Here is a 26008-nt window from a genome sequence, read left to right on the forward strand (position 1 = left end):
GCCTTCATTCCTTCGTGGAGGTTGGTTTTGGCGGTGTGGGGATCTTTGGTGAGGGAGAGGATCAGCTGGGTGCTGTCGGCGTAGGAGATGATGTTTAGGTCGTGCAGTTGGGCTATGTGGGCGAGCGGTGCCATGTAGATGTTGAACAGCGTTGTGCTGAGGGATGAGCCCTGGGGTATGCCGCAGATGATCTCTGTGGCTTCGGAGCGGAAGGGGGGAGGCGGACGCTCGGTGTTCTGCCGGAGAGGAAGGTGTGGTCCAGTCCAGTGCTTTGTCTTGGATCCCGGTGTCGTGAAGGTGTGTGCAAAGGGTGCGGTGGCAGACCGTGTCGAAGGCGGCTGACCGGTCCAGGAGGATGAGGGCCACGGTTTCTCCGTTGTCTAGCAGGGTCCTGATGTCATCAGTGGCAGCAATGAGGGCGGAATCGGTGCTGTGGTTGCTGCGAAGTCCGGACTGGGACGGGTCTAAGATGCTGTTCTCTTCGAGGAAGCTGGTCAGTTGTTTGTTGACGGTCTTCTCGATGACCTTCGCCGGGAATGGGAGCAGGGAGATGGGTCAGAAGTTCTTGAGGTCCTTGGGGTCCGCCTTGGGCTTCTTGAGGAAGGCGTTGATCTCAGCGTGTTTCCAGCTCTCCGGGATGGTCACAGTCTCAAAGGAGACGTTGATGGCTTTCCGGAGGTAGGGTGCGATGGTGGTGCTGGCTTTGTTGAAGATGTGATGTGGTCAGGGGTCTGACGGGGATCCGGAGTGGATGGTGTTCATGATCTTGATGGTGTTGTCGTCATTGATGTTGGTCCAGGAGAGCAGGCGGTTGGTGCGGATGGTGGTCGTGGGGGCCGGTGTCTCAGTGATGGCTGGGGTGGTCACGCCGTTGAAGCTGTCGTGGATGTCTGTGATCTTGCGGTGGAAGAAGGTGGCCAGCGAGTCGCACAGGTCTTGTGACGGTGGGATGTCGTTGGTGTTGGAGATGGGGTTAGGGAGTTCCTTCACGATGTTAAAGAGCTCTTTGCTGTTGTGTGCGTTGTTGTCTAGGCGGTCTTTGAATGAGGCCCTTTTGGCGGATTTGATGAGGTGCTGGTGTCTACTGGTGGCGTTCTTGTGGGCTGCGTAGCTTTCTGGTGTTCGTTCACAGATCCATTTCTTCTCCAGCTTTTGGCAGGTTTGCCTGGAGGTCGTCGGAGAACCAGCTGGCTTGCTTTCTGGTGTGGCTGTTTAGGGGCATCTTGAGCGGGGCAAGGGTGTCGGCGCAGTCATTGATCCACTGTCTGAGGTTGCGGGACGCGGCGTCTGGGTCGGTCGGGTCTGTCGGTGGGCTCTGGGCAAGGGTCTTCGGTGACTTTGCTCCAGCAGCGGCGTGGCCTTTGTTGGGTGCGGTGGTGCGTGGTGGGTTTCCGGAAGGTGAAGTGGATGCACCGGTGGTCGGTCCAGTGGAGCTCGGTGGTGTGGTTGAAGGAGACGTGGGAGCTTGCGGAGAAGATGGGGTCAAGCGTGTGGCCGGCGGAGTGGGTGGGTGTTGTGACGAGTTGTCTGAGTACGAGGTTGGCGAGGTTGGCGATCAGGGTGGAGGAGTTGGAGTCGTTGTTGTTTTCAAGGTGGAAGTTCAGGTCCTCGAGGAGGATGTAGTCCGTGGAGGCGAGGGCGTGTGTGCTAACGAAGTCGGCGATGGAGTCGCTGAACTGTGGTCGGAGTCCGGGGGGTCTGTAGACGAGGGTTCCTCTGAGTGTGGTGTCGGGTCGGTGTGGATCTGGAAGTGCAGGTGTTCGGCGGTTATGAGGGTGTCGTCGGTGTAAGTCGAGACTTTGAGAGTGTTCCTGTGGATGATGGCGATTCCTTCTCCTACTTCGTTGGTTCGGTCCTTGTTGGTAATTTTATAGCCTTCCGGGATGGCTATAGCGATGTCGGGTGCTGAGGAGGGGTTCAGCCAGGTCTCCGTCTGGAAGGCGACGTCCAGGGTGTTGGAGTCGAGTAGGTCCCAGAGGTTAACGTACTGTCTTGCCACCATGTTGTTTGACTCATTCAGCAGAGTCCTGTGTTATGCGTTTTATTGCAGATAGTACAGCATAGCTAAGCTATACATTGAATATTCCTATGTACACTTCACTGGCAAAACACAATGACAGCAGATTACCATGAGACTGATCAGTAGAATTGGACTGAGCATATTAGACGGTGGGAGAACCTCTGGTACATTGAGCATTGCTCTCTGGGCTGGATGATCATCAAGTAGTCAGCCTCACAAAAAGCCCCAAGGGCACACACGCAATTTTCTGGTAGACACTCTTAAAAGTTGCTGTTCCAAATCCTCACGGAGATGGTCAGGCTCACTCACTAAACTATGAAGCTGATGCAAATATTCTCCACAGTGCTTTAAGGCCCAGTCCACCCCTGCTGGTCAGGAAGAAATCCCAAAGCCAACCAGACAAGAAACCCAGATTCTGAAAATGCTACAAGAATCCTACACATACATAACAAATACTCATAATCTAACATAGTATAACAAAATTACCCAAATGACTGATCTTTTTGGAGCGTTGTGCATACTGGCCTTCTACAAAGAAAACAATGAGCACCTTTTTAGTTTTAGAAAAAAATCTACTTAAGCGAGAAAATATTGTCCTAAGTGGAAAAGAAACCAGGATAAGATCACCAAAGAGTGAGGAAGGCAGTAGATCTAGCTTTGTCTTGACAACACTTTTTTTGTTTGGAGCACAAGTTGTATTATGTGCATATAGTGCAGTGCAACACTTCGCACACATTAAATAAATGGTGTACTGCGTACAGCATGTGATTGATGCAGCCAATCAGCTTTTAAGTTTTTTTTTTGTTGTTATGTCCTCATACCACCATTATATGCAAATAGTAGCCTGTCAGCCGATCTATTCCTCCACAGGCTTTTGCGATATTTCAGTAGCTCCTGCGCTCGTGCCCTTCCAGTGTCCTAGCTGCACAGACCATGCAGGTAGGTGTATTCATTGGACAGATGGGGTTATACACTTATGTCTCCATCCCAATTCTGGAAGGCCTCCCATATCTTAGATTGTGTATTAGACTCCAAATAGCTTTTATTCTTATTAAACTCGCGGCACTGCTCCTGATCATGGCGGTGTGGTACCCACTGGGCCCATTTTAATGTGTGTACAGCTTTGTTTGTGATTTTCTCTCACCAAACTCTTTCACCCCTTCTCCACCGATTTTACTATTGAATGAACAGTCAGCAGCACAGTATGTGAAATCAACAGGCAGTGAGGAGGTTTTATTAAATTGAGCCCATATTTAAAGCACCCACTGCCTACAACTACTTGCAATCTACATACAGTTCACTGGCTAGAGCCTCGGCTAAATTTACTCTGGATAAATAAATGGAGATTTCAGAGTACTATTGTTACTTGTGTGCACAAAAAGCACACTACGAATGAAAAAAAATTCAGTATTATCAGCTGCACCCCACACAGTTAGGAAATTTAATCCCATAAATAAATTAAAAGCAGAAGTGTAGAATATGTGCATTTTAACTAAGAAACGCCTAGTTTGTTTTGTTTTGTTTTTTATATTGTTGAGCAAGGCAAGCAGTTTCAGACAATTAATGTCTTGTCGGAGTCTCGGCATCAGAGCCAGCACTTTAACTAAGTCCCTTGATTAAAGAAAGTAATGCTGCATCATAGACACAGAGTATAAAAAATAATCACAGGCACAAAGAAAAAAAAATGATATAATTTACCTGCAGTTGCCGCACACTGCGCAGGCTTCCAGATGCCAATCCTGACGCTGCTCTCATGCTGGGAATACAATTCCCAGTATGAGAGAAGCACTGGGATTGGTCTGAGCAGCCTGGTTTCCCACTCAGACAGTCCCTGGGAGCCTGTAGCTTTTTTCCACCCGGCTGTACAACACAGCCAGGTGGTGAAATGCTAAGTTCGCATGAGGTTTTCGCCGGCCTAAGACGGCCATCCAAATTGTCATGTGTGCTTAATAGTGCCCATCACCCCTCCTCCCCACTGTTGTCATAGATTACATGGCCCTCTATTGCTACGAGTGTTGCAGAAAGACTTCTGAATCAATCATGATCCATCATCAATTTCTCATATACTTATCTATTCATATTGCTTTTATTTAGGTAAAGGCAAGGAGCGGAAGGGGCATTCATCTCCATGCCCGATTCTTGAAATATGAGTGAGAGTTCGCAATCAGATGCATGTTTTCATGAATTGGTATCTGGACAAGATTTAGATTTTTGATAAATGGTGCTGCTTCGTATGAAAGAAATTAGGCAGTTGGTTTAATTTTGTGATGCATAGATACACAAATGAAAAAACAAAGTGATGGATAGAATGTTTGAATTAAGTTCAATGAAGAAAAGTCAGAGATTCTGCTATTTGGTAAATTTCCCCCTTAACTCCAGAGAGCAGCTCTGGCCTCATGAGTCTTCTATACCCTCTTCGTCAGGGAAGCCGGCCAAAAATCTGGGGGTTTGCTTTGATGAATGTCTCTCCTTCTCGACACACATCAAGAAGCTGGCTGGCTGCTGTTTCGGCCTTCTTATAGCCCTCAGAAGAATTTTACTCCCTCTTACCTCAGACGGCAAGGAAAACGGTCACCTGTGTGCTGATTTTGTCACGGCTTAACTATGCCAATGCCCTTTATGCCGGTATCCCGGGCTACCTATTGAAAAATTTACAGGTGGTTCAAAATACGGCAGCCAGACTCATATTGGGCATGTCGGCTAGGAGCATTGTTCGTCAACAGTTGCGCTCTCTCCACTGGCTCCCCCAGGCAGATAGTCAAATTTAAACTTCTAGCCTTAGCCCACAGCGCTCTCCATGGTTGTGGTCATCTCTACTTGCAGAGGCGTCTCTCCTTTTATGTTCCAGCGCGCTCCCTGTGATCCTCGTCCTTATGCTTTGCTCAGGTCCCCCGTTTCAAGCTTCAGAGGATAGGGGGCAGCTTATTTGCAGTGAAAGCGGCAGTTGCTTGGAATGCTCTTCCTCTGACCCTGCGTACCATCCAGTACCCAGTCGTGTTCAAGAGGAAGTTGAAAACACATCTGTTTCCATGAAGCTTCTGCTCATACCCCGCTAGGCTTCGCGCCGGGACACTCACGAGTAGCCGCACCCGTTACAAATTCATATAACATAACAACAATCTCAGCCACTGGCAATCGCTCGGGCCGCATCCCAATCCATCATTTTTTGCCCTCCATGCCACCTCAGTTTGGACCAAGTAGTATGGGAATCTGCCTTTGCCCGGCTCCAAAGGGAAGAGCCCATTCCAATCTGCCAGGCCAGGTCCTCCGGAAGAAAAGCAACCCGGGATTGGTTTCGTCCTTCTTATTGGCTCATCAGCCAGGTATAGCTTGATTCCAGAGAGACAGTGAGCATGGGACCTACATCTGGGCATACCCATCACACTTAAGGCATCAGAAAACAAAGTGGCCTGGCAATTCGGGCTGGACCGTTCCCTATGAAGAGCCAGGGTCAAGGCTGCACATTGCTGGGTTCAAACTGAGGTGGCTTGGTGGGTGAAAAACGATGGACTGGGATGCGGCCCGAGTGATCCCCAGCGGCTGAGGATAATTCAAGCATACCATCCAGCACTTTGTTTTTTGATGCCCCAATACACGAAAGAGGCATTTCCCTTTCCTAGTCTTCATTCATTCAAAAGTTATAATTTTGCTATGAACAACTTAGATAAAAGTTACTATGGAATATCAATTTATTTTTTGGACCCAATTCTAGTTCAGAGTATGTACATTATACTTTTGCCACCTATCATATTTCTAACTAAAGGGAAGCTTGCACCGCATATTGTTGAAATGGGTCATCTATATGCTTTCACAAAACTCTGAGGCCAGAGAGCTGTGTATGCCTCTTTTAACATATGACTTACTGCTGATGATTCACAAATTAGTTTATGGTTGCTTGATGCATGGTTGTGTGACTGGAAGTTACTCTTACTTTGCCACTCGCTAGTGCATTGTTTTGGAAACAACTGAAATCCCTCCTTCCGGAGCATTTAGAGGAATCAAAAGGTGGGAGGTCATTAAAAGGGCCTAAGAAGCATATCTTGGAATCCTTTCCAAGAGACTTGGGCTATATATATATAAGAGCATGGTTTAAACATCTAAAGTAAAAGCATTTGCTTCCCATAGCATGCCGCCCAGCTTGTATTTTGGCGCCCCTCTGTGAGCTTTATGCTGTTGCACACAGCCGTATCACACAGTAACATACATGCACCTGAAAATGTCAAGCCTTTTTGCTTTGCCAATGCTTGTTATCAGTACCAAGCAAGTTAGTCAAATAATTATTTAGTTGTGAGTAATTAGAATTGAAAATGTTTGAAAAGATGACACTGTGAATGAAACATTAACAATGTCCGTGGTAGTAGTAGTCTTCGGAGTGTCTCAATCATTCCCATTCTTTCCATCACATCTCTTTAACCTGTAGTCTTTCTTTAGGCACTCTTACACTTTTTCTTCCACATCTTTTTGAAATAATGCATCTTTCTGAAATCCTCCATCTGCATATCTCAGACCTCATCCTCATAGTCTTCATCACCCTCTTTTCACTCTCTCCTTCATGTACTAAATTGCATCTCATTCCCTTCACCATCCACCTATACACACACAACACACCCACTCATCTCTAAGCAATGCTTTTTCTGGTCTTTTTCTCCCGTTTTCTACACACACTTTAACATACAATTACAATTGGCACCTTTCACCATTGCTCTGCGCGCTCTGCAGAGGGGCCAAGGGTTGGATGAGCATATACTCTGAGCACCATTATGGCCTGCTGACAGCCACCTTAGGACACGCACTGCTTCTGCCTCAATCCCAGAGCTCTCAAGCTTGGACCTTAATAAACACCAACCCACAACCTCAACTCACGGAGATGCTTAGAGGCAACTCCGCTCTCAATACAACTCTATCGCTCTATTCAAGGATAATTTTCTGCGCGAAAGAAAAATACAGAAAATCATAATATCCGTTTTTGATTACTGCCAGGTCTGAGATCTGAACGGACCAGTCCCACCTGAATAAATTGTTTATTAACATATGTTGACCTAGGCCTATCTCCGTCAAGGAGGCTGCCAAGATCTGCCTATTTCTACTCTGTCAAGCGAGGTGTAGTCTTTCTGTTTGTGCCCACTGTCCTGCCTCAGGTGTCTGATATTTACCTATATGCAAAATCCTCCTTTGTCAGTCTCTCTGACCTTGGGGTCTAACACTCCACATCCCCTAAGGCCTCACATCCTGATTTCACACCCTTGTTGCATCTAAATAAATCTGATGGTCAATGCCCAATGAGCTAGCGTTCAGGCATAGACCTCAGAAATCCCTGCACTAGTCAAAGATGTTTGCATGTTATCTTAGGTTTAGGGCTTCCGGCTGTTTTATATTTTTACATTTCCGTCTGTATTTATCCATATACATTTTTTTGCTGATTTTATCTGCATTTATCCATATTTGTTTTGCATGTAGTGTAAAAAATTACGCCGCATAGGGTATATTTTCATGTTTATTTAACCAACAAATGTTTATTCTTGTTTGAACGTCCAATGGGTTTAACACCTTCGATGCTGATGATGAGCTCAGCTCGTCATCAGCCACGGGCGGCGTGTGCGGATGACGAGCTCAGCTCGTCATCTAACGCGGCTTTTAGAAAAAAGCAGCGTAGCGCGAAAATAACCGCTGCAGCGATGCGGTTAAGCCAGTTACAGTATAATACAGGCAGTTGAAACCATTTGCATTGTACAACACCTTAAACCACTGCACTGCTGCAGTTATTTAAGCTTCATTAAGAAATCTTTTTTATTTTTTCAACTTCCCTGCCTGTCAATCTGCACAGCTATTGTTGGCCTAGCACTCATGATTGACAGTAGTGAGAAATGCACAAAATAAACCTTTTTACATATTTATCCACATTTAAAATTAAATACAGACCGTAATGTAGATTATTTTCTGTCTATTTCTGTACAAATATGTAAAAACGGAAAACTGGGAGCTTTACTTATGTTACTTAATCTTGTACAGCTACCTCAAGTAAGGTTTTGTCACTCGTTACAATTCTGGAATCCTCGTTGACTGGAATCAAAGGGGTCTCTGGGTATTATTTGCTTTTCATTGGCATTGTTTAGTAATGGATTGTGTTGTGTCGCTTAGTGGTCAGCTAGAACTAATTTGGTGTTTTGTAATGATTCATGTTGGTTCGAGGCCAGTTCAATCAGTAGTGGGCCAGTCTAGTATATTATATATGTGGATGTACATCTGTGTGGGGGTGAAAGATTTTGCCTTTGTTTATTCTACTGGGTTATACAGTTGTTCATTGCTTGGCTTAAGGTACCTGTTAGGTTTGGTAGCATCACATCTGATTATATTGCTTTGATACATTGCGTGCATGTGTGTAAGTGATATATTACAGTTTTCCTTTGATGTTTGAAATATAAGTTTGTGAGAGAATATGGATTTACTGTTGAGATGGCAATGCTTAGCCAGTTTTATGTCTTTGTTGCTGTGGTGTGTAATTGGTCTCATCAGGTGTGCCTAATGGGCTGTGGTGGTGTTTGGCAATATGTACTTGCAAATTAAAATGTATATGCTGTTTAGATGAGCCAGTATGATAAATAAGGGAGACTGTAACTGATAGTCACAAGGCCCCTGTTCACTTGTGCACCTTAGTCGCACTGATAGCAATGGCGGGGGGGGGGGGGTGGAAATTGGTCACTCACCTTAGGGAGGACAGACAATGTACATCACTCACATTAGAACATAGGTGGCAGGAGGTGAGCCCCCAGGAGATCCCGCCATGGGACTGGGAGAAGATCCATGAAGGGGTCCGTAAGGTAGCGGTTTCCAATAGATTCAAATTGATACAATATAATATGGTCCATGTGACCTACCTCTCACCCAAGCGCCTCCATGTTATAGATAACACGAGAAATCCACTGTGCCCCAGATGCCAGTACGACCAGGCTGATTTCCCACATATGGTATGGGCATGCCCCATCCTACAGACATACTGGACAACTATCATAGTGGACCTGAATAGAATAACGGGATGGAGGGTGGCCCTGGAGCTGCGTATGGGTCTCCTGGGATTGATTCCCCGGGTGCCTGAAACTCAAAATTAGCCGACAATTCCTGGTATTGGGACTGGTTATAGCTAGAAGACTGATAGCGATTCACTGGCTGACAAAGGCTGGGCCACTGGTAGAGAACTGGAAAGCTGATCTGAGGGAGTGGGCATTGGCAGAGGAGGGACACATACACAGCACAAGGAGGGATGCCAAACTCCCGGAGGTATGACAGGCATGGGGGGTAAAGATCCAGGAGATTCGGACTAGCTCCCCCGATTCTACGCAGACAGTGTCATCCACAGTTAGCCATGAGAGGCCCGGACCCCCCAGGCGTGAGGAGGAACAGAAGGTCACCCCTGTTTGAAACAGTGTTAGTGGATCCTTTGAATGGATGGGCCCCGGTTGGGGGGGAGGGTACTGGGGGATGGGGGGGTTTTAGTTTAAACTGTTTGTGTGGTTGATACAGCCAATGTTTGCATTACTTGCTGGTTTAATATAAGCTTCCACTGCAACTCAACTTAGACTACCAGTTGCTGTATAGGGGTTGAGAGACCTACTGCTCAGAAGCTATCTGTAAAATACTACTGTCTTATCCTATGCAGTGGACCGCAAAAACCGCAATAAAGATATTAAAAAAAAATAAAGTGATAGTCACAAGATCATACATGACAATAACTGATGATGGCATAGACATTCATGGCCAACAGCATTTTGTACTTGAATGTTAAATCCGTGTGGGGTCAAGACGGCTTGTGGCTATGGGTGTTCCTGGTATTCCGAAACTAATGTTCGCAAAGGCTTGCATCATGACATAGACAAATTAATTCTTGCAAATTGTTCAGTTTCAGTGTACAATATGACTCCGAGTGACCTCAGAGCCATGCTAGGCTCACACACAATGTGCAGTTGGGGTGCAACAAAAGAAATGCTCATGCCTTTGTCAATGGCCATGATCTCACACACTAACAGGCACCTCCTCCTTGAATAGTTAACATGCAAAACATACAGACCCATTACGATTTGCATGAAATACAAGTGATTTTAAGCGATCTAGCTAGTAAAGAAATAAATCCTTCAGCAACTTAATTGCCTAGATAAAATCTGGAAGCAAACTAAAGACGTTTTTGGCTTTGATATTTATATATGAAATGGAAGAGTACAGAGATCAATGAACCCATCTTCCATATATTAACATAAAATATCTTCGCAAATGAACTTAAATGTTTGACAAGGCTATTATTTTGGGCACCGTGTAGTGTGAGAGCAAACACAAAGGAAAGGACAAGTGCAATAAGGCATTATTGCAATGTAAACCTATTAATAACAGGAATTGAAGAAAAAGCATATTATTTCATAAGTATCGTTTTGTGACACATTAAAAGTCCTGTTGAATGTTTATTTGCATGCCCAATCTTCATTTATAGACTTATCCTGAATAACGGAACAATTATATAGCATCCCTATTTGCACTTTTCTCAATCCGTACAGGACAGACACTATGGATTTCTTGGTAATGTTCAAGGCTTATATTTATTTATTTTTATGCACTTAATGTATTTTTACATTGTGCTTTTATAGTCAACATCTTAGCCGAATAAAGAATATTGAAACGAAACGAACCACCTTTTAGACTTGCTTTATTGTCCGTCCTTTCCTTCCTAATGTAAAGCGCTCTGATATCCTATGGGATCTAGTTTGCGCTATATAAAAATTTATAAATAAAAAAATAAATAATGTTCTAACTTTACAAACAAATCAATGACCTGACACGATCGAGGCTAAACGTGGTTGTCTTGTATAAGTACATAATGTAAGTGAACCAGGAGCTGTGCAAATTGGTTCACACCCTTACAGTTTTCCATGATGCGTTGCGTTGCTTTTCTTTCCTCTTTCCTCTTTCCTTTTTCCATAAAACTGAAGTTAATAACAATTTGGTGTTGGCTGAAAGGTGCCTACAGCTCCGGAATGGAAACTAAAGCCAACCCTGGCAAAAATGTTCAGACCAGACCCACACTGTTTGAGTTGGTGAGTGAAATGGGACCACAATGGAATGGTTTTCCATGGTAGTCCTTCCCACTCTGAAAGCAACCCCTAGCCTGAAGCCTACCGGGGAAATAGCAAAATGGCCAGTCTGTTCAGGAGCTCAAAACTTCTGATACCAACATAGCCCCTTTTCAAAGAATATTAAATCACAACACCTTTGGAAGACAGTTTAACTTACTGACTTCAGAAGCCTCCTCGCTGCCACTCTGTAAACGGTATGGATTGTAATATGGGCTGCTAGCCTTGTACAGTTCTTGGTTGCCCCTAGCTGAAGTCTCGATGTGCGAACATTCATTTCCATATATACATATAAATAAACTAGGCTTTTTGCTTTTAAGTAATTAGTTCTATTTTGGTTGACTGCAAAAAGTAATAGGTGGTGTGATATCAGTCGTGATATTACACACAGATGCCAAATTAGAAGATGTGTAGATAACCCATGCTAGACTGCATCCAGTACCGAGCAATGTCGGATTTCCACACCACCGTTCGCATAGACTATTCTTCCTCATCTATATCTACTGTCTTTCTGAATTACGAGCATTCTCCCTGATCAGGATATGGCCACTGAATCTACCAGAAGGAAAACAAAGTTTACCTACAGTCACCCAGTAAATTTAAAACTGCAAAAATAGCTCCCATGAAAGGATAAAACAATTAGGAACAAGAGTTGTAGCGTGCAGTAGATAATGCAAGACAGCCTTTTTTCTCCATTTCAAAAACTCAGAAATAATTTTGCAAACATACTCTTTCGAAAAAATAGGATCCATAACAATTGTGCATTTGTTGACATTTGCTTGTGTACCATTCCACACTAACAGGTCAAGTAATTGGCGAACGTGGTATACACACATTTTGTAACCTGATTCATTTTACACTTTTAAAATGTTTTGAAAAGTCATAAACTCTACATTTACATGGTAGAACAATCTTGAAAATTTCTTCATTTTAGCTTTATGACCAATTGCTTGGATACCACTAGGGTTTAGTCCTGTACAAATGCAAATAAAGTTTATTTAGGAACCTTCTGTATGCCAAGCATTTTAATTTGATTTGTAAAGCTATTAGCTCTTTCAGATATTCTCATGCATGCATGTTTCTCATGCATGCATGCACTGTAGATGCTTGGTATTCATCCTATTATTCCATTGTCTCCCCATCACAGTGGATATTTTCCTGCTCTTCGAAACTATTGATGAAGGCATAGTGTGCCTCATCCAATGAAATGTTAGGATACGAACTCCATGAAATGGTGGAGTATGTACACCTCCTCTATGGATTTGAATTCTAGACTGTTTAGATCATCGCTAAAGTTGAGTCATGTAATTACCAATGTTGGAATAGATGAAGCTAGGGCTTGCCCCATCAGACCAATCTTTCTTTGTTCACTTTGATTGTATTTTTGCCCTGATGTCTAATGGTTATGTGTGATTGCTTGTATATCCTCACACATGGCGGGAATAGAGGTAGGCTGTACCAGCTTCTCACTAGTCCCTTTTGCAAGCCTATTTTACTGGGCAAAAGTAATTGGAGGCCTGGCAGTCTGAATAATTGTTTCACCTTTATCTAAAAAGCATTGGCAAAGGGCACTAATGTACTAAAGCATACAGCTTTAGCACATTAGGACGAGACACAATAAAGGTAGCCAGCAGGAGTGGTGATAGAGGGCTATATCTGTTGTCTTTCATGCAGTTTAATGCAAGAACTTGAGTTCAAGTGGCAGGCTACTGAAAAAGAACTAGTAATATTAGGTGAGAAGTGAATGCTCTACTGGATTGAGCCAAGACGTGATTGACAAAGTGTTCAGTTGTGCAGCTGAAACAGATTGAAGAACTCCAGAAGCCTTTGCAGCAACTTTTTTTTCAACTGGTATGGAACAAGAGGGCCACCCAACCATCAGAAGAGACTCCAAGTCCCACTGATCCCCTGGAATCCCTGGTTCCATATCAGTGATGCAGAGAACTTCTACATTCTACTATGTGGTCATGAACGGACTAGTACATTTAGTCAAGCTGACCATAACACAGTCTCAAGCCAAAGGATTAAAGAGGCTGGTCCGGTGAAAGCTAATGGTTGAAAATGGGCAGAGCATAAGACCGCTCTATGTATATTGGAGATAATAGGTCTTTTTCAAAGCTTACCTAAAGAAAAATGCCAGCTCCAATCTATGAACAAGAACAAATATGCACTAGTAACTAATTTTAAAACCTCCTTTAAGCAGCAGTCCCCCAAATTCTTGTCCTATCTAATTATTTCACTTAATTTGGATGAAAATTTGGAAACAGACGTATGAATTACAGAAGAGTGCGTCGGATTCCTTGGGTTATGGAAGTTCGGAATCCTCTCAAGCAATTGATGTACTTCCTATGTTGATTTTATATGTATCACTGCTTCGCTGAGCTATACCACGGTATGTATCCTGACCAAAATTTCAATAAAGGAATTTTTAAAATAGTTTAAAAAAACTGTTATAGAACAAACACCTGGAAAAATTAATGTTATCTAACTGTTCGAAAAATTGTTTACTGAGCTCCACTCATTTGTGAGGAGTTGGTAACTTTGGGTGGTGTCAGTGGCGACTGGTGAACTTTCAGAGATGGCGCATAGAAACATGTTGAATTTCCACCAATTGAGCTTAGCACCTCTGACCTACTCAAAGGGGCCCTGTTTTGAGAAGCAGATGTAACTTCTTCCTCCTCAATTGGTTTACTTCTTTTGCTCTACATATCTGTATTTTTCTATTACTGTTTCGTCACTAGTGTTTATATTGCAAATGTTTTCACTCTTGGTCAGCAGGCAGCTCAAAAAAATCATCTCCCTCTTTATTGCTGCTTTATAGACTACAGCGCTGCCTTTGATAAAGTGTCTCGCAACACCTTATGGAGGAAATTAGACAAGTGGGGGATCCCTCAGTATGTGCTAGGAGCCCTTATCTCCTTGCATAAGAACATAGGGGTACGAGTTAGAACTGGCCCAACGACAGTCTCTGCAAAAATTCCAACTTCAGATGGCCTAAAGCAAGGTTGCGTTCTTGCCCCCCTCTTGTTCAACATTTACACCACTGACCTGAGAAGATTCCTGGAGAAAAGCAATCTCCTTCTGCCAAAACTGGGCCTCGCAAAAACGAACCTGCAGATTTTGCAATATGCCGACGATATTGTTATATTGGACCAGGCAAAATCTGGCCTTTAACGAGCTTTAAGCACGCGCCACAAATATAATACTGCTAACGCTCTTAAAAATCAATCCGGAAAAGACAAAGCTTGATATTCGGCTGTTGTAGGAACAAGAAAAGTTTAAGGTGGAACATTGGGCCCGCAAAGATCAAAACAACATCAAAATACAATTATCTGGGGGTCTGGTTTAGCGAGTTCTCTAGACCAGTGGTTCCCAAACTTTTGACTCCTGAGGACCCCCATTGAGTTACCACTGGAAGCCGGGGACCCCCAAGCAATTTGTATGAGTTAAATTTCAAACATGAAAACAGTAATTCGAAAAAAATACACACGTGTGCACAAAACAAATACTCAAAGTACTAAGGATTTTAGGGCCAGATGTACGACCATTTCATTTAGCGCCTCGCAATTGGCGACACTTTGCGAGTGGCAAACTGCGAGTCGCTAAATGAAATGTACAACAGTGTGTTTAACACTGTTTGGGATTCCCAATGGGGTCGCAAATTGCGAGGTTCATTAATATTATTGAGCCTCTCGCAATTTGCAAGCCCATTGGGAATGCCAGCCCTCCCAGTGATGGTGGCCTGCTGGGCTCTGCAGGCCACCATCTCTCGGACTGCTTTTAAATAAAGCAGTTTTAAAAATAAAATGCAGCATGTTTACCATGCATTTAAAAAAAAGAAAATGAAACGTTTTCTTTTCATTTTCTAAGGGCAGGCAGAGGTCCTTGGGACCACTGCCTGCCCTTAAAAATAATTTTGCATGCATTTGCAAAGGGGAAGGGGTCCCCTGGGGACCCCTTCCCATTTGCGAATGCATTACCATCTACTTGAAGTAGGTGGTAATTGTGACTGTTTTGCGACCGCAAACATTTGTACATGGTTTTGAGACTCGCTATTTGGAAGGGAATGCCCCTTCCAAATAGAAAGTTGCAAGACCTATTTAGAGAGTCGCAAACAAATTGCGACTCGCGAAATAGGCTATGTACATGGCCCAATAGGTTTTTGCATGTGCAAACGGGTTCGCGAACCTGTTCGCGCATATAAAAACAGATCGTACATCTGACCCTTAGTATTTTATATTGAAGTAATAGCCCCTCTGTCACATGTATTTCATTTGTTTTATAGCATCTCTCATACTATTGTAGGATGTCAGAGCACTTTACATCACACACATATAGAGACATTGAATCATACATGTAAATCAGTGTGCATATAAAATGTTTAAAGAGTGCTTGGTCTGAAAAAGCACAAACTCAGGATTCAGAACATAACACAGTGGCTAGCATTGACTTTAACATTAAAAATGTATTTCCAACCCAAATATATCTTTTTAGCAGCATCAGGATAATTAATAACTAGGACAAAATATAAGTTACTAACTGGTACCATGCAGTTTGCAAGCAGCTCTTTGATGACAGTTTACAGGTCCCTCTGCAGGATTACGATTGTCACTTATGAAGTGCACAGTAGCAAAATAATCTCTGTGACAAAAGCAGTAATCTAGGCACATAAAATACTGCTTTTTAAGATGCATTTTACACGTTCTTTGCAGTAGGCACATTAACCCTCTGTGCTACATTAGTTAAATCAAAGCTGCCACTGAACAAAACTCTCCTCATTCTCCAGCAGGTACATTAATCACTGGCATTCTCTTGACACTTTTATTGTTGCTGGAAAGCTGCTAATTATACATGGAAGTTTCTGTGCTTTTAAAACTGTTGCCTACGGACCCCCTGGGATGTGTCACGGGCCCCTGGGGGTCCGCGGACCACAGTTTGGGAAACACTGCTCTAGACCATCAGCTCACCTAGCCGCCTTGAAAAAGAGAGCTGGAGCAATAACATACTCTTTGATCCGACTTAACCAGTCCCCGAGTAGTCCTTCTGCAGAACCCATTCGGAAGGTGATTAAAGCCACTCTTCTCCCCGCCTTAAACTATGGGCATCAGGCCTTCCCCGGCGCATGCTCGGCCACTCTCGACCACGCCCACGTTTTCATTTATAAAAAAGTCTTCCATCTTCCGAATTTTATCCACAGGGCAAGACTACGACTGGGGCTGGGCCTTCAAAGACAATCTATTTTCTGTGAGGCTGATACCCTGAAATACTTTATAAGGACACAAAAAGCTGCAGACAACACCCTAAAAGCCCAGTTAAAAGAAACTCTTGCCAGCCCCGGAAATCCGTGGAATCGTCAAATCATAAAAGCCATAAGGACACTGGACATTGATAACTCATTACTAACCACAGATGCCATTCCATACACAGTCTGGAAAAAGGTTATCAATAAGCAGGTCAGACAAATTTCCCACCGGATGGACACCCAGTTTCTAAAAACATCAACTATCCTGCTTCCTATGAGCATCTCATACCTCCCTGGGGTATCTCAATCTTACCTCCTGGAAAATCTGAATGCAGTGGCCCAGAAGAACATAATGTTCATGCGTCTCTTAGGTCTGCGCTCCACTGCCTTCAACCGATGGGCTCCAAGAAGTGAGGAGGGGGCCTGCAGACTGTGCAACTACAGGTCCGAATCATGGTGGCATCTTCTGTGCTGTTGTCCCGCCCTTGACGCTTGCAGAAGACTTCTTTTAAAACACTTATATTTAAAATGGGGCATCAGAACATGTTGGGAGGCATCAGCCCTTTGCTTTACTTCCTTAGACACTCACGTGCTTGTAAGGACGGGAAAATATGTGAGACTCCTGGACATCTCTTTTTATCCTCTTAGCCCCTGCTCTTCCAGTTCCTCCCCCCAAAAAACTCATCCCAGGCTTTTTTCGTCCCCTGTCCTAGTATTCCTGTACAAATCGATTTTATTCTTAGCTTTGGAATCCTGTTATGTGATTATAATGGTAACTACAAGATTGTCTGTTTAGTTATATGTATATGAACTTAAACCTTGATTTTTTTTTTTGTTTTTGCTTTTAACGTGGTAACTGGGCTATGATGACACTCTATAGCAATGGTTTTAATTAACTGTGCTAATTTAATCAAACTTCAAACCACTCTTGGTCCTTAGCTTTTCATGTTTTTCCTTTTGACCTCATTCACTTTATCTTTCTTTCTCTTTCTTTAAAGCTTTCTCTGTCTTCATTCTGATCTCTAACTCATGGCAGTCTTCCTTTCTCTGAACCTTTTCCTCACATTGCTTCTCTCGCTCTTTGGCTCTTACTCATTCACTTTTCTCTTAACATACTTTCTTTTTCGCTCACCTCCATAATGGTGCACATGATCAGGTGTGTCACACTAGGCACAAAGGTTTGTATTTCATACAGCATATTAAAAGTAGCCCCCCTACTGGGAATCTTGACTGCCTAAAACATTGCATAAACTATCTTTACAACTCAGGCATCCCAACTCACTACTACCGAAGGCAAGTCTAACAAAACGACCAATACCAGTGTCTGTGTCCCAACAGCTAAGTACTAATAAAAGAGCATGGGCAATTTAAACACAAATGAAACTGGTACAGTTGTAGGCCACATAGTTCATTACTGTTCTCATGCTTTACCTGTTTCGGTTGCTGACCTGGATGGACTAAATCTTCCATAAAACATAATTTCTGTAAGAATGTGGTGCTTGCCAGCAGCTCCAGCGGCGTCACTAGGAGGGTGCGGGGGGTGCGGACCGCACCGGGTGTCACCCCAACAAAGGGGTGACACCAATCTGGTTAAGGCCTTGCTCTCTCGGTGTTTGATATCGCGCGCCGTCGTCTCCCCTTCATCTGGTAATGGGTCTGGAGGCCGAGGTGAGAAGAAATATTATTTATTTTATGATGAAGTTTACTTTAGAAAGGGAAATGTGGCACACAACAATCAGATCGCATTCGCAATCGCATTCGACTCCCAGTCACCAAGGTCGGCCCAAGACAGTCACAGTGGGTGCTATAAAAAAGACGCTTAATTATTTATGTGCGCGTGGCGTTGCAGTCCACTCTTTGGGGGTCGGGGTTGGTACTGAAAGTCACTGCATATGATATCCCTAAATATAAGCAGGCGGCACCACCATGTCCACCATGTCCAGGCACTAAATGTGTGCCACCAAACTCAAAACCCCGTTGAAATAGCAGCAGCACGATGCCGTGTGAGGAGCTGGCCGGCGGTCAGGGCCTGTCTGCTTCGGTACCTAGCTGCCAAGGTTTCAGATTGCTATGTGTGACATTTTCGTAATTACAGTGTTATTATGAATGACATTTCAATGACTACGACTATGAGTGACACTTTCTCACGAACAAAGTCAAGCAATGAAGACGATTGAAACATATAAATGTTAGAAGTCAAACCCATGTGAGGAATAAGAAACTCTAAAAAAAATCGTAAAACTGCTGCTATACCAGAAATGGAAGGACACTAACTAATATGACACAGAGAGACCGTGCCCCAAACAGGCCACTTGTTTCTGCTAGGAAGTCTCAGCTTCCATGCTCACAACAATACCAGAGTGCACATTAGTGTTATTAAAAATGTTTACTTAAAGTACAGAGAAACGCCAATTGGAACAGGGCACTCTGCAGCCAGCCAGCACTTGACTGTAGCGCCTGTAACACAACACTACACAACATTCGGAATTACATAATATTGCAGATGTAAAACAAAATAGGTAACAAACGATAATGCACATTTTCTTTTAACTCTTCTATGTAGTATGATAGATGTGATGAAAACATATCGTAATGGAAAAGGTCAGAAGTTCGTAATGTAAAAAAATAATCCTACTGATTATTTAAGTTTTACTTGTCATTTTAAAGTGAATGAGCTATGATTTTATATACAGTTTAAAGTGAACTGTGCCTATACTTTGCACTTGAGCACTGCGAACACCGCTGCTGACCAGACATGACAGCCAGAATGGGTTGACCCAGGTGATAGCTGTAATCATTTTCAAACTGGGGCCATACTGCGGGATCACATGGGTGCAGACTGAGGAAGGTCTGCTCTTTGACTTGGACGGACGGTGTTCAGACACATGACCAATTACAGGTCCCAAAGACCACAAAGAATAGGATCGCTCTGTGTCACCTTCTCTGGGTGTGGAATTGACAGGCAAGCCAGCACACAGCAGAACATGTCCCAATGTTATCTAGGATCACAGTTCTGCCTGATGATGAGGACCCCCCCCATGTAAATGGGGATATTTGAGGGCATCTAATGCGTCTTACAACTGAGAAGTGACTTGTCACGATTGTCGAGCAGGTGCAGTGTTGTGCTGCTGCTCCGGCCCCACAGCCGGTGAGGCACCAGCCACACAGCTTGAGTGAGTATACTCAGCTCATTATGGTCACTGTTATAGTGGAGCTACAGGCTTTGAGGCCTCAGGTTTAGCTGCTTCAACTTTAGTTTGCTCAGTATCAGACATGTTTAAAATAATTGGAGAAGAATTGGAGATTACCTTGTGACACAGACACTTACTTGTACTCTGTAGAAGGCAGCGCCATCAGAGGAAAGGGCCAGCTCGCTGCAACGACTTTCTGAAGCCCCGCATAGGGGCTCCTGGCAGCGGCCGCGGTTATTTGCCATCTGTGTCCACTGGCGGACTTGGAGCGGAGGAGGTCCATGCGGTAAGTCATGAGGGGGTGACACCATGAGTTACCCGCACCGGGTGACACCAACCCTAGTGACGCCACTGAGCAGCTCACACACAATATTCCATACAGTCTGGGAGTGGCAAAGGAAACTCTTCTGCTTCCCCTCTTTCGGTCACTTCTGTGAGGGCAAGGCTCGAAGGTTTGTGAATATCAGTAGTGTAGAATGGATATTCAGACACCTCCCCAGCATTAGCAGCGAGTCCGAAAGAAGGACTAGCGCAGAGCTTCACAAGCGAGCCCACGCACAATGTCTGACGCTTTGGTGGGGATGTGTGTCCAAGTGTTGAAAGGCTTTTAATTAAGCCTGGGATATGTCCTTCCCCACCTTCTCCTTTGCCTGTAATTTGGGGGATGGAAGTCCTTGCGCTTTGTACATGTTCATGACAAATGAATAAAGGCATAGTTGAGCAAGGAGCCTGAACTTAGTCACTTTGAATACGTGCGCCATAATGTGTAGGGCTGTCTTACCGGAACAGATAATCAGAGAATGCAGTAAGTGGTGGGCATTGATGGGACTGAGCCCCAATACTCTGTGGAAGATACTACCTTCGGGTAGTGGAGTACCACTTTGGGACTCACCATTCTGCAGTTGTTAAAGCTGTTAGAAATAAGTAAATGGTAAAAAATGCTGGTGCATATAAATTGGTTGCTGCATGTCTTCTGTGATGTTGCTCTTATCGAAATCACTTATTTGCCCCACCGTAGGAGCTGAGGGAAGATAACCTGATCCTGATCGAGACGAAGGCCATGCTGGAGGAGCAGCTGAGCACGTCCCGGGCCCGCACTGACAAGGTGCATGAGCTGGAGAAAGAGAACTTGCAGATTAAGTCTAAGCTTCATGATCTGGAACTGGTGAGCATACATTCAATCCCGTTGTAATTGTTTTCAATTCAAGTTGGGGGATATGTGGAGACAAAGATTTGGCTTTGCTCGTAAGAACTCCTGTAAGCAAAAGATTGACAAAGTTAAAAGGAGGAAAATGGTACATTAATCCGGTTTTTGACTGACCTGTTTTCTGCATCAGTCCCCTCTCTAAAAATTAACAGCCCGTAATTGTGGATACTTTCCAACACAGGGGGAGATCCAAACATGCGGAGGGGGGGGGGAGGGGATTAGTCAGTGTTATAAAAAAAAAAGAGGAAAGGCAAATAAATGCCATGGTGTCGCCACCTCACATTAAGGGGGATCCTTTTTGCTGAAATGCAGAAGACAAGTTTGCAACATCCTTTTCAGGTACTGAGACATGAAGAGACATTGTTGTAGATATTACAGACCATCGTATTATTTTGTAAATATGTTTGAGGAAATGCCTTAAATTGTTCTTTAAGTTTTGGATTTCAAATTAGTCACAGCTGTGTTGATTGATGTCAACGTTAACGGTATGCAGCTGCCTTTTTGATTGGCAGTCTACCATACTACTCCGGAGGCAGTCCTTTAAATATCTGGGGATCTGGATTACCCTTCTTCCTGCGCTGGGCTGGTCCCTCAATGTGGTCCTGTTGGTTAAGAAGACCAAGGATGACCTCCTTAAATGGAGAACGCTGCCTCTGAATCCCCTAGGGAGGGTGGCCTTGTTAAAAACGATGATCCTCCCCAGATTCCTTTATGTCCTAAAGAACACCCCCTTCTGTTTTCCCAGGACTTGGTTCCGGGAACTGGACAGTCTAATCACCAAGTTTCGCTGGAGCGGGGGAGGGGCACGTGTGACTTTGTTTGCCAGATTCCCTCCTACGATGGCGGTATGGGGATGACGCACTTGTATCTGTATTTCTTGGCGGTACGCCTCCTGGTAGTTCATGATTGGTTCAATGGAGGCTGGTCGGACCCAGCTTACAGGCTTGAACTGAGCGAACTGGGGCTCGCGGACATTCAAGCTATGATGTATGGGGGCCCCGTTCCTGCCCGTCTGCCTGAGGTGAGGCGCTCTGTGCTGTTGGAATGGCGGGCCTCGCTCCGTCACACTGGATGGACGGGGAAGTTGACCCAATGCACCCCCCTCTGGCATGGGGCTTGGCTCCGGGAGGTTGGTAGATTACAGGGGTTTAAAACCTGGGACCTTATTGGTATTTTCCAGCTAGGGGATGTATGGGTCAGGGGCCACATGCTGTCCTTCCAGGAGCTCCAAACTCGCTACTTCCTACACTCGTCCCAGTTCTATAAATATGTGCAGTTGAGACACGCCCCCCGTAAGAACATTACAGACGATGTGAGACTCCCCGAATATAGCCCCACTGAGGCTCAGACGATGCTGGGAGATTTGGGTAAGGGGTGGGGTCTGCTGCATTTATCGCACCCTAGTTAACAACACCCCCACATCTCTAGATAGGTTGAGGGATCAATGGGTTGAGTGGGTGGGCCCCCTTGATGAGGTGGACTGGTGCGATGTTTCTTATGTCCCCCAGAACAGTCACCGTCTCTGCCAAACCCAAGCTGATTCAGCTCTACTACTTACATGCTGCATACCTCACTCCACTGCGCCTGTATCAAGCAGGTTTGCGCCCGGACACATCTTGCGCAATATGTAACCATTCCCTGGCAGACTTCCCCCATATGGTTTGGTTGTGCCCCCGTTTGGGACAGTTCTGGGGATCTATTGAAGCGGAGCTAACGGAGGTACTGGGCTGGGAGGTTCCTTTTGATCCACGTCACTCTTTGCTGGGGATCACTGATGAGCTGGGCGGGTCCAGGAGCGACAAGTTCTTTTTTAACGTAGCTATGATGGTGGCAAAGCGGGACATAGCGGCGCCCTGGAAAAGCCCTGACCCACCGGCCCTGGAGAGGTGGCGTAGAGGGGTGGACTGGTGTGTGACCTAAGAGAAAGCCCTTTACAAAGCCAAGGGGTGCCCTAAGAAATACCACAGAGTGCTGGGGAAGTGGTTGTGGAATGTGGTGGGTCCTGACTAACCCGGTTCCAATTCCTGTCTTTGTAATTTTTAGGGGGTTTGTGACTGGGAGTTATGTTGCTTTTGCGAATGGACTCAAAACTGTGATTTCCGTGTACTGGCTGAATTGTTTTATGTGTTTTAAAATCAATACAAATTTGCTTATAAAAAAAACTGTATGCAGCTGCCTTGCTGTTTCTGAAGTTAGGGAGAAACAATCCAGTTTAATATTAGATAATTAGATATATTAGATATATTCAGAGAAAAAATGTTTCATCAAGAATTGGCTACATGATTGCATTTGGTTTACTTTACCCCAGATAGACTGTGAAAGATGAGTACAAGTTAAGCCCTGCAGTGCGTACAATACATTTGTGAGACCAAGAATTTTTTTGACACGGTCTGGAACTGTCCATTGATTCAGGATTACTGGTTGAACTTTCAGTGAGCAGTGTCCGCAGTTGTACAAAGGCCAGTAGACTTTTGCCCCAGATTCGGGCTCTTGGAAATGATTGAGTGTATGGGAGGTTGATTAAGTTCCAGAAAACTGATCAGGATGATCCTCCTGCAAGCTGGTGCCACTATGATACGCACCCCCTGAAAACAGAATGGACACGATTTATGGACTGTTGCTCACACTTAGAATAGGAAGTCTTATTGGCTAGAGGATGCCCCAAGAAGAATACTGAATACTGGCAGGATACTTTTCAATCAACTATAATGTGACTGTTCACCTATTTAATTTAGAGAGAACATGCATCAATTATATGAATTCCTGCTGATCAGGCATATGTATAATGACTACAGCTATTTACGATGTGCATGGCTGTCTGCTTTTATGGTTTAGGGCAAACTTTTCTAAAAATCAATATAAAAATTGTTATGAAAAAAGCTATATTCCCATCACTGGCTGTATTAATGAGAGTTTCGAGGTCATTGCTCTTTACTGGCCCTGCCTGAACATCCGTTTGCCAAAACGTATTCCTTCCCGATTCCATTGATCCAATTGCCTTGCACCCCCGGTTGTGTCGGGCATTGAAAAACTCTGTGGGTGGAAGGACTTTTTAATGTATGTCGGTATGCTTCAAAGGAACCCTTAACCGATAGTTTGCACACAGTGTCAACCTAATGTTAGAATTTGGTGTGTATAATTGCTCTGAGACTCTCTAGGGCTGGCAGGCAAAGGGTTAGTAACTTTCTAAATATCAATGTTTTTATTTTAATTGGATGATTTAATGGAAGCCAGGTCCCTCTCCATATGATGTCCCATGCTTGACCTCACCGGTTACTACCGTTTTTGGCACTTCTGCAAGTAAAAGGTGATCCCTGCCTTGATGAGCTTTTCTGTTTCCATGCTCCATTCCACAGGACCGGGACACAGACAAAAAGCGCATTGATGAGCTCTTGGAAGAGAACATGATGCTGGAGATTGCTCAGAAGCAGAGCATGAATGAGTCGGTGCACCTGGGCTGGGAGCTGGAGCAGCTTTCCAGAAGTGCAGACATCTCGGATGGTAAGAATTCATGTTGAGGACCATGGGTGCTTTCATTAGTTCAGTCAGTTATCCCTTTACCCTATGTTCATTAGATGCTGTCTAATCAGTCTATTAGCATAGCCGGAAGGCATTGGAAAACCAATAGTTCATTAAGGCGAGACCTATTGGTTTTGCCAATGCTTTTTCATATTTTTGGATGTTTCAATCTACTTACTGCTTGTAATGGAAACGGATGGGAGAACCCACAAAGCTGTACATTTCTGAATACTAGACATAATTCTGAATTCAGCAAGGGGTCATTTGTGTACATTGCTTACGATGTACCCAAAGAAACTAATCATTGAAATCAAAAATAATGTTAAGAAAATAGGAAAAAGTAGAAATAACAGGGTATGTTTTCATCTGTAATTTTTTGACCCACTGGCTGATTTACAAACGTAGTATGCCATTCCTATCATACGCTACTGGTAGCAGAAGTATATGTTTTTTTTTATCGTTGTCAAAAAATACACATTACCCGTAGCCAGCAACTGAGTGGCAGCTTGTAATGATTTTTCATTGTGCACCGACTATTCTTCTATTCAGAAGGAAAAATCTTATTGATTGAAATGGGTATAAAGGAAATCTCTTTCTCTAAATGTGCACAGGATACTGAGTTTAGGAATAGTGGTAATTTGTACAACTCTGAATTTGGGGTTACCTACACTTTCATGTGATTCAGAGAGCATTTTGCAAAACATGTTCTTTCTTGCGCACTGGCTTATATTCGAAAGCATAAAATAGAGAGAAATGTAAGTGATAATAAATGTTCTACTAATCTGTGTTCCCACACTTCCCCTGATAGAAATGGTCCCCCACATGTGTGGCAAGACCTTGCGACAGGAAATGAACCAAAAGCAACATTGAGACATCACATTTTTATCATTAAAATTGACTTATTTTGGCGATGTGGGTAGCAGTGGTATTTGGGCCTGGGCTAGCACACCACTCAGAGAAACCTACTAAACCCAGACATTTCTGAAAACTAGACACCTGTGTAATTGAATAGTGGTGTGACTTGCGCGGATCCCACTATGTCAAACTTTGACTAAGGTCATACATTTTTCTCATATTCCCAGAATCTGTAGGCTTCCGCAAAATTCGTACCATATAGTGTTCCAATTTTTCTCCCGATAAAACAGTACCTCACTTGGGTGCCCAGGCCTTGCGTCCCCCCCAAGAAATGCCCTCAAACCTAATTTTTGAGTGAGAGTTAGGATGAAGAATGTTTATGGTTTTGACCTATTGATTGGATTGGAGTGGGAACAATGTACTTATATATACCGATGTCTTTACTTCCTATTGAAAAAGATGTAACGTTAAACACAGTGGTTGATCGATGTGTACTGACTGTTATATGGTGCAAAGTCTAAGCTTAGTTGAATGATTGCAATTCATGTTTTTTTTTAATTGACAAAATAAGTAAAGGTCTTAAAAAATAAATCCACATATGTTTTGGCGACGTGGGATGGGATGTTTCAAAAATCTACACTTGTCTTTTACTGTAGTATTTTTGCTGCCTCGGTCTAGAGGGATACCGACCAATATTGACTGGTCTAATTAGTTTGAGTCCAGAACAGACAAAAGTTTGCATCTATTTTGGCCGGGATGCCAGCAACTGCATAGGAAGAGTGGGTGGTGCGTTTCACTACTGCAGCGCAAAATCTGGTTTATACAAGGGAGATTGTTGGCCTCCCACTCACTAACCAGTTA

The 26008-nt window shown here is 43.9% G+C and overlaps 1 protein-coding gene across 3 annotated transcripts in view; it reads left to right on the forward strand.

Annotated features, from left to right (window-relative positions):
• Nucleotides 1–26008, forward strand: part of CCDC88C (coiled-coil and HOOK domain protein 88C) — a 584514-nt gene that overhangs the window by 335623 nt on the left and 222883 nt on the right. For all 3 annotated transcript variants that reach the window (XM_086937646.1, XM_086937645.1, XM_086937647.1), the window contains exons 11-12: nt 20585–20731; nt 24130–24274. In XM_086937646.1, coding sequence (XP_086793772.1) covers nt 20585–20731; nt 24130–24274 — 292 coding nt within the window. The remainder of the gene's footprint in view (nt 1–20584; nt 20732–24129; nt 24275–26008) is intronic.

The sequence above is a fragment of the Lissotriton vulgaris genome, chromosome 9 (assembly GCF_964263255.1).
Source record: "Lissotriton vulgaris chromosome 9, aLisVul1.2, whole genome shotgun sequence".
In the NCBI taxonomy this organism is placed as follows: domain Eukaryota; kingdom Metazoa; phylum Chordata; class Amphibia; order Caudata; family Salamandridae; genus Lissotriton; species Lissotriton vulgaris.